This window comes from Aptenodytes patagonicus, unplaced genomic scaffold, assembly GCF_965638725.1.
Source record: "Aptenodytes patagonicus unplaced genomic scaffold, bAptPat1.pri.cur scaffold_648, whole genome shotgun sequence".
In the NCBI taxonomy this organism is placed as follows: Eukaryota; Metazoa; Chordata; class Aves; order Sphenisciformes; family Spheniscidae; genus Aptenodytes; species Aptenodytes patagonicus.
This window is the reverse complement of record NW_027472542.1, coordinates 1-9,000: the sequence shown is the minus strand read 5'-3', so window position 1 is coordinate 9,000 and position 9,000 is coordinate 1. Positions and strand designations below refer to the sequence as shown.

The window sequence follows — 9,000 nt, the reverse complement described above, 5'->3', positions numbered from 1 at the left end:
CGCTGCTTCCCCTGCGAGCGGCTCTGCGGGGGGTGCACGGTGCCCCCCGCCCCCCGCGCCCCCCCGGGGCCCTGCCGCCCGCCATGCCGCCCCCCCGCCGCCGCCTGCCCCCCGCCGCCCGCCTGCCCCCAGGACCTTCCACAGCTACCTGCCCCGCTCCCACCGCACCTACAGCTGCGTCCACTGCCGGGCACACCTAGCCAGGCACGAGGAGCTCATCTCCAAGGTGCCCCCGCGCTGCACCCGCGGCCCCCATTGCCCCCCCAGGGTGGCCCTGGGCCAGCGAGCATCCCCCCCCCCCCCCCCCGTGGTGTCCCCAGGGCAGTGAGCTTCCTCCCAAGGTGGCGCTGGGACAGCGAGCATCCCCCCCCCCCCCGCCCCGATGTCCCAGGGGCTGTGAGCTTCTTCCCATGGTGGCGTTGGGACAGCAAGTGTCCCCCCCACGGTGCCTCTGGCGTGGCACGTGTACCCCCCGGGGTGTCCCCGGGGTGGTGAGCGTTCCCTCCATGTTGTCCTCGAGGTGGGGACATGCCCCACGGTGCACCCATGGTGGTAGGCATTGCCCCGGTGTCCCCAGAGTAGCAAGTGTCTCCCCCCCCCCCCGGTGTCCTGGGGGTGGCGGGTGTCCCCATGGTGCTCCCATGGAGGTGACCATCTCCCCCCTCGGTGTCCCTGGGGTGGCGGGTGTCCCCCGTGGTGCTCCCATGGAGGTGACCATCTCCCCCTCGGTGTCCCTGGGGTGGCGGGTGTCCCCCCACGGTGTCCCCAGGCTGGCGTGTTGCATGGTGGCGATGCAGCAGGTCAGGGGGATGCGGGTGGCCCAGGGGACGCGGGGCCCAGCCGGTGACTCGTGCCGTGTCCCCACAGTCCTTCCAGGGCAGCCATGGCCGTGCCTACCTGTTCAACTCCGTGTGAGTACCACCGGGGACCCCGGGGACGGTGGCCATGGGCGGGGGGGTGCCAGCGGGGAGGGCCCCGGGCTGTGGGCACCGGGGAGTCACCCAGGGCCGCTGTGCTGGCAGTGCCGGGCTGTGCCGTGCCGGGCTGTGCCGTGCCGGGCTGTGCCGGCGGGTGCCCGGCGGTGGCACACCCCCGGTTCTCCGCTCTCCGGGCGCAGGGTGAACGTGGGCTGTGGCCCGGCGGAGCAGCGGCTGCTGCTGACGGGGCTGCACTCGGTGGCCGACATCTTCTGCCAGAGCTGCAAGACCACCCTGGGCTGGAAATACGTGAGTGCCCCTGCGCCCGGCACCCCCACCCCGCCGCGGGCACCGCCCCGGGCACCCCAACCCTCGCCGTGGGCACCAGCCAGGGCACCCTGAGCCCACCCGGTGGGCGCTGCCTTGGGCACCCCAAATCCCTGGTCTGGGCACCCCAAACCCGTAATGTGGGCACCACCCCGGGCACCCCAAACCTTTGCTGTGGGCACCATGCTGGGCACCCCAAAGCCACGGTGAAGGCAGCACCCCGGGCACCCCAACCCCATGGCCTGGGCACCGGCGTGGGCGCCCCATCAGGGGCACGGGGGGGGTCTCACGCCGTCTCCCCCAGGAGCAGGCCTTCGAGAGCAGCCAGAAGTACAAGGAGGGGAAGTTCATCATCGAGATGTCGCACATGGTGAAGGAGAACGGCTGGGACTGAGGGGCGGAGCGGGGGCACGGCGGGGGCACCCCCACCCAGCAGCACCCCCGACCCGGCGGGCACCCGTGCCGGGGTGCTGGCAGCGGGTGCCCCCCGCCTTCGCACCTTCCCTGTGCCCCGTGGGTGCCTGGTGCCAGCCGGTGCCCCCCTGGGGGGGGCACGGTGCCCGTCACCAGCACGCGGGGGCTGCGGGGGCTTTTCTAGGGCAATAAAGGCTTTTTTTTTTAGGAAGGTGCTGGGTGTCACCCGCCCCCGGTGCTGCCACCTCCCCTGGCTCAGCCCTGGCACCCTGGGGTGACGCCTGCCACACAGCCGGGGCCCCCGGGGGCACCCTGGCGTGGATGGGGGCGTCCCTGATTGGGGGGACACCCCTAACTTGCCCCCCCAGCACCCGGGCTGTCCCTTCCCCTCCCACACACAGGAGCCGCGCAGTGGTCAGTGCGTTTATTGGGGCCTCAGGCCCCGAGCTGATGGGGAAACTGAGGCACGGGGGGAGCGGGGGGCGGCAGGGACCCCATACTGCCCTGTGGGGCTGGGGAGGGGGGGGGAGCGAAGGGTGGGGAGATGGGGGAGGGAAAGGGGGGCAGATGGGGGAGGGAGGGGTGGGAGATGGCGGGGAGGTGGGGAAGGAGGGAGGGAGAGAGGGAGAACTGGAGGGAGGGAGGGGGAGGGATGGGAGGAGGGAAGGAGGGAGGGAGGGAGGGAGGGAGGAGGGAAGGAAAGAGGGAGGAGGGAAGGAAGGAGGGAGGGAGGGAGGAGGGAAGGAAGGAGGGAGGGAGGGAGGAGGGAAGGAAGGGAGGGAGGGAGGGAGGAGGGAAGGAAGGAGGGCTGGAGGGAGGGAAAAGAGGGGGAGGGATGGAGGCTGGAGAGTGGTTGGAAGGAAAGAGGGAGGGAGGGGGGAGGGAGGGAGGGAAGGAGAAAGGGAGGAGAGGAAGGAGGGAGGGACGAGGGAAGGCAGGATGGAGGGAGAGAAGGAGGGAAGGGAGGAGGGAGGGAGGGAGAAGAGGAAGCAGGGAGAGAGGGAGGGAGGGGTGAGAGAGGGAGGGAGGGAGGGAGGGAGGGGTGAGAGGAGGGAGGGCAGGAGGCAGGCGGGCAGGCAGGGGTCAGGGCTGGGGGTCGCTGAGGCGGCCCATGAAGAGGGGGACGGCGCCGGCATCGTGCCAGACGACGAAGAGGAAGGGGCGCAGGGCCTCCAGCAGCAGGGCCGTGCGGGCCACCGAGGTGGCCATGGCGCCCGCCGCCTCCACGCCGGCCTCGTCCAGCGCCAGCACGGCCCGGTGCCGCGCCGTGTCCACCGCCACCGCCGGGCCCCCTGCCAGCCCGCACAGCTCCGCGTCCAGGAACAGCCCGTAGTCTGCGACACCCGTCCTCAGCGCCACCCCCGCGGGGACACCGCGGGGGGCACCGGGGGACAATGGGGATACGGGTGCAGAGGGGGCACTGAGGAGATGGGGGGCACTGGGGGTGTGGGGGACAGCAGGGGCACAGCAGGGACACCGGGGACATCGGGGGCAATGGGGGCGGCGGGGGACGCTAAGGGATGTGGGGGACACTGGGGACACCGGATACAGCAGGAGTAATATGGGGACACTGGGGACAAGGGGGACGTTATGGGCACTGGGGGTGTGGGAGCAGTGCGGCACATCAGGGGCACTGGGGACATGGGGGACACCGGGGACACGGGGACACCAGGGACACAGAGGCACTGGGGACACAGGGGCACTGGGGGACACCGAGGACACGGGGGCACTGGGGGGCCCTGGGGACACAGGGGCACTGGGGACATGGGGGACACCAGGGACATGGGGGCACTGGGGGGCCCTGGGGACACAGGGGCACTGGGGACATGGGGGACACTGGGGACATGGGGGCACCGGGGGACACCGGGGACATGGGGGACACCGGGGACACAGGGGCCCTGGGGACACGGGGGCACTGGGGGGCCCTGGGGACGCCGGGGAACTCTGGGGACATTGGGGCCCCTGGGGACAGGGACCTGCACAGGGACCAGGGAGGGGCCAGTGACGTCCTGCAGGGGGTGACATCATTGCACATCACCTCCTGCGCCGGAAGTGACATCACCCCTAGCCCACCCAGCCCAAGAAGTGATGTCACGGGCAGGCCCCGGGGCGGGGGGGTCGGCGGCCTTACCCATGTCGTGGACCAGGGCCACCACGTCCAGGGCGAGGTCGAGGCGCAGGCGGGGCAGGGCCAGGGCGGTGGCCTGGGGGGGGGTGCGGGCCGCCCGCCGCAGCAGCCCCAGGAAGGTGGGGGGGTCCAGCGCCCGCTCCAGGGTCCCCAGCGCCCCCAGGGGCCCCTGCGGCACCAGCACCACCAGGCTCAGCCCCCCGGTCAGCTCCAGCCGCCCCACCTGCGGGACGGACCCGGCCCTCAGTGCCACCGCAGTGACATCACAGCCTGGCACCCCCCCCAGTGCCACCGCAGTGACATCACAGCCCGGCACCCCCCCCCCAGTGCCACCGCAGTGACCTCACAGCCCGGCACCCCCCCCCCCAGTGCCACCGCAGTGACCTCACAGCCTGGTGCACCCCCCCAGTGCCACCGCAGTGACATCACAGCCCGGCACCCCCCCCAGTGCCACCGCAGTGACCTCACAGCCCGGCACCCCCCCCCCAGTGCCACCGCAGTGACCTCAGAGCACGGCACCCCCCCCCCAGTGCCACCACAGTGACATCACAGCCCAGCACCCCCCCCCCCCAGTGCCACCGCAGTGACCTCACAGCATGGCACCTCCCCAGTGCCGCCGTAGTGACCTCACAGCTCGGCACCCCCCCCAGTGCCACCGCAGTGACATCACAGCCTGGTGCACCCCCCCAGTGCCACCGCAGTGACCTCACAGCTCGGCACCCCCCCAGTGCCACCGCAGTGACATCACAGCACCGCACCCCCCCCCCCAGTGCCACCGCAGTGACATCACAGCCTGGCATCCCTCCTGAGTTCCACAGGAGTGATGTCACAGCCCGGCACCTCCTCAGTGCCACCGCAGTGATGTCACCGCCCGCCCCCCCGTGCCAGGCAGCGAGGTCCCGGCCGGCGGGGGGTACCTGGACCTGCAGGCGGGGGTCGGTGAAGGAGGCCACCGGGTACTTCTTGCTGGTCATGGTGGGCACCGGGGCGGGGGGCGCGCCCGGGGCGCAGGAAGGGCAGCGGCACCGTCTGCTTGGCCTTCAGCGGCGTGCGCCAGGCGGCTGCGGGGGCACGGCACCGGGGCTGCGGGGGACGGGCGGCACCCGGGGCGCCCTCGGGCTCGGCCCCGCGCCGGATCCCGGGCGGACCCCGGGGCAGATCTCGAGGCCAAGCTCGAGGGCAGATCCCTGGGCCGCTTCCCCCGACCCCCCCCCGGGCTGACGCTGGGGCAGACCCCCGAGCCAGTCCCCAGGTAGACCCCAGGGCAGATCCCGGAGCCAATTCCCCGAGCAGAGCCCGGGCAGATCCTAGGGAAGAACCCCGGGACGGATCCCCGGGACGGATCCCCGGGGCGGATCCCCGGGGCAGATCCCCGAGCCAAGCCCCGGGACAGATCCCGGGGCAGATCCCAGAGCCAATTCCCTGAGCAGAGCCCGGGGCAGATCCTAGGGAAGATCCCCGGGACAGATCCCCAGCACGGATCCCTGGGACAGACCCCGGGGCAGATCCCGGAGCCAATTCCCCGAGCAGAGCCCGGGGCAGATCCTAGGAAAGATCCCCGGGACGGATCCCCAGCACGGATCCCCGGGACAGACCCCGGGGCAGATCCCGGAGCCAATTCCCCGAGCAGAGCCCGGGGCAGATCCTAGGGAAGATCCCCGGGATGGATCCCCGGGACGGATCCCCGGGGCGGATCCCCAGGGCAGACCCCCGAGCCAGTCCCCAGGTAGACCCCAGGGCAGATCCCGGAGCCAATTCCCCGAGCAGAGCCCGGGGCAGATCCTAGGGAAGATCCCCGGGGCGGATCCCCGGGGCGGATCCCCGAGCCAAGCCCCGGGACAGACCCCGGGGCAGATCCCCTCTCCGGGGGCCATACCCTGGAGGTGGACGGCGCTGAGCAGCAGCAGGCGGGGCTCGGGGGGCAGCGCAGAGAGGAGGCCGGGCAGGAGCCCCCGGCTGGCCCCGCGCACCCACTCGTTGATGTGCAGCAGGTCCAGGCTCTCGTTGCCGCTCAGCGCCCGCGGGCGGGCGCCGTAGAAGTGCCACGACTCGTTGAGGAAACGGGGCCGGAGGCGCAGCCCTGTCCGGCGGCACAGCCGGTGTCAGGCCCGCGCCCGCCCGGCGTCGGCGGCCCCGCGGCGCCCGGCCGCCCGCCTCACCTGGGTGGTGGAAGATCTGCGCGGCGGAGAAGAGGCCGGGCGCGCTGGCGAGCTGCCGCAGGGCGCCGTGCACGCAGGCCAGCTCCGGCGGGTAGGCCAGGATGGCGCCCAGGCGCTCACGGGTCTCGCCGCGGGCACCTGCGGGTGCAGGGGAAGCTCAGCGAGGCGCCCGCAGGTGCACCCGCTGCTCTGGGCTGGCACGGCCGTGGGGCCGCAGGCGGTGCCCGCAGCGGTGATGAGGGCGGAACCCACGGCAGTGCCCACGGCAGTGATGAGGGCAGAGCCCACGGCAGAGCCCACAGCAGTGCCCACGGTAGAGCCCACGGCAGGCCCACAGCAAAACCCACGGCAGAACCCACAGCGGTTGCCCACGGCAGTGCCCACAGCAGAACCCATGGCAGAACCCACAGCAGAGCCCACAGCAGAGCCCACGGCAAAACTCACGGCAGTGCCCATGGCAGAGCCCACAGCAGAACCCACAGCAGAACCCACAGCAGAGCCCACGGCAGAGCCCACGGTGGTGCCCATGGCAGAGCCCACGGCAGAATCCATGGCAGAGCCCACGGCAGAGCCCACAGCAGAGCCCACGGCGGTGCCCACGGCAGAGCCCACAGCAGAGCCCACAGCAGAGCCCACGGCAGAGCCCACAGCAGAACCCACGGCAGAGCCCACAGCAGAACCCACGGCAGAACCCACAGCAGAGCCCACGGCAGAGCCCATGGCAGAACCCACGGCAGTGCCCACGGCAGAACCACAGCAGAGCCCACAGCAGAGCCCACAGCAGAACCCACGGCAGTGCCCACGGCAGAACCCACAGCAGAGCCCACAGCAGAGCCCACGGCAGAGCCCACAGCAGAACCCACGGCAGAGCCCACGGCAGAACCCACGGCAGAGCCCACGGCGGTGCCGGTGGCGGTGCCCGCGGGCAGCCCCTCACCCAGCAGGAGGTGCGAGAGCCCCATGGCCACGTTGATGGGGGAGAAGAGCAGGTTGGCGTCGGGCTGGGCAGCCTCCGCCATGTGCTGGTAGAAGCGGAGGGCGAAGGTGCCCAGCGCCTCGGCCACGGCCGCCCGCTGCTCCCCTGTGGGCGCCCCGCAGGCCTCGGCCGGCTCCTCGTCCCCGGGGCACGGCGGGGCGCTGGTGCCCGGGGTGCTGGGGGGCCCCTGGGTGGTGCCGGCTGCGGGTGCTGCCGTGCTCCCGTTGGCCGTGGTGCCCGGCTCCTCGGATGCTCCCTGAGGCTCCTCGGGGCTGGGGGGGTCTGTGGCGTTGAGGGGGGCATCCGAGCCGGGCAGCCCCTCGGGGTGGGCGTGGGGGGTGGGCGCAGGCAGGACGGGTGCCCCCGCATCTCCCGGCGGGCCCGGGGGAGGATGGGGGGGCACCGGCGGCGTCGGGTGCTGCGTGAGCAGCTTCAGGCAGCTGGGAGAGGCCTCCGGCGTGGGCACCTGGGCACGGGGACCCCGGTGAGGGTGGGCACGGGGGCACCCAGGTGGGGGGCGCAGGGGAGGGTGGGCACGGGGGCACCTGGGCGCAGGCAGCCCGTGTCCCTGGGCCACACTTACCAGGGCGACAGCGGCCGTGGCTGCGGCCACCAACCACGCCAGGGGCAGCCAGGGCGTCATGGCGGGCATCCTGGTGGGCAAGCACGGGCGAAGGGCTTGACGGGCACCCAGCACCCCCACCCCAGCTCCCAGCACCCCACCTTGGCACCCAACGCCCTCCCCCCCACCCCGGCACGCTGCACCCCTGTTCCCTCCACCGCCTGTACCCCCACACCGCGCACCCCCCACCCAGGGGTGCCCCCCGCTCTGACGCCCCCCCCCCTGGGGGGCTGGGTGCGGGGGGCAGGAGGAGGCAGCACCCTGGGCCCACCTGGGCGCCCGGCGGGTCGGGTCCCTCTGTGTCCAGCCGGGCGCGGGGGGGATCTGGCCGGATCCGGCCCTGCCTGGTTAAAGATTAAGGGAGGGCGGCGGGCGGCTGCCGAGGCTTCCCGTAAATCAGCCGGGCCGGCAGCCCGGGGGGGGTGCCCGGGGCAGCCGGGAGGGCCGGGCTGGGCGCAGGCGCCCGTGGCAGGATGCGGCCCCCCCCCGCCCCTTCCAGCCCCGCGTCCCGCTCTGCTCCAGGCGCTGGAGGACCAACCCCCTTCGGCGGGGCACCCTTTGGGAGGTGGGGTGGGGCGCTCTAGCCACGCAACTGGCCCCCCCCCCATGACCCCTGTGGTGACAAGGGGCAGCCCAGCTCCAGCTCCAGCTCCCTGTCCTTGTCCCTCTGGTCCCCCGGGGACCTGGGGGGGAGGCCCAGGTGGTGTGACCCCCCCCCGAGGTCCCTCCCTCCACACTTCTCTGCTGCCTGGGGTGGGGTGGGGGCCACCTAGCCCCTCTGCCCTCCAGCACCGGCCAAGGGAGGTCCTCGGTACACGCCTGTCCCCACAGCACGGGGGACGGTCTGGGGAGCCTGCCTGCCCCGCACCTCTCAGCACCTTGGGCCGCTCCAGGAGGGTCTGGCCCCTCTCACATCAACTCTGCGACCTCCTCTGGTGCCAGGCTTGGGATTTGGGGGGGTGGAGCCCCCAAGGAGCCCTCCCACCCCAGAAGTAGGGTAGCCGGCTGTCCCCTGGGGCGGGGACACCTCTGGGCCTCCCACCCTGCCAGAGCTGCCGTGCCCACGGCCGCACCCCCCTCACTGCCAACTTCTGTGGCCGCAGGCCACCCAAGGCCTGTCTGGCCCCTCATCCCCCACCCATCTCTATGGCCCCAGGACGCCCAAGGCCTGTCTGGCCCCTCATCCCCCACCCATCTCTATGGCCCCAGGACGCCCAAGGCCTGTCTGGCCCCTCATCCCCCACCCATCTCTATGGCCCCAGGACGCCCAAGGCCTGTCTGGCCCCTCATCCCCACCCATCTCTATGGCCCCAGGCCGCCCAAGGCCTGTCTGGCCCCTCATCCCCCACCCATCTCCATGGCCCCAGGCCGCCCAAGGCCTGTCTGGCCCCACCCCCAACCCCGTGCCCGGGGCGGGGCTGGAGCAGCCTTGCCCCGCCTTCCCGGGGCGCGGCCTC

At 72.9% G+C, this 9,000-nt stretch overlaps 1 protein-coding gene and 1 pseudogene across 2 annotated transcripts; one reads left to right on the top strand and one right to left on the bottom strand.

Moving 5' to 3' along the window:
- Window positions 1-56: 56 nt before the first annotated feature.
- On the top strand, window positions 57-1,869 carry LOC143174055 (protein yippee-like 4; annotated as a pseudogene). Its single transcript, XR_012997901.1, has 4 exons — window positions 57-226; window positions 868-911; window positions 1,118-1,226; window positions 1,549-1,869. The product of XR_012997901.1 is annotated as a protein yippee-like 4 (transcript).
- Window positions 1,870-2,681: 812 nt separating this feature from the next.
- Window positions 2,682-7,887, bottom strand: SERPING1 (serpin family G member 1; the record flags this gene model as incomplete). The annotated part of the gene is given in 9 exon segments (XM_076364143.1): window positions 2,682-2,992; window positions 3,790-4,009; window positions 4,704-4,772; window positions 4,774-4,847; window positions 5,663-5,866; window positions 5,946-6,083; window positions 6,883-7,387; window positions 7,505-7,574; window positions 7,815-7,887. Coding segments are annotated over 9 exon segments (1,604 nt in total), but the record flags the coding sequence as incomplete, so codon positions are not given.
- Window positions 7,888-9,000: the final 1,113 nt, after the last annotated feature.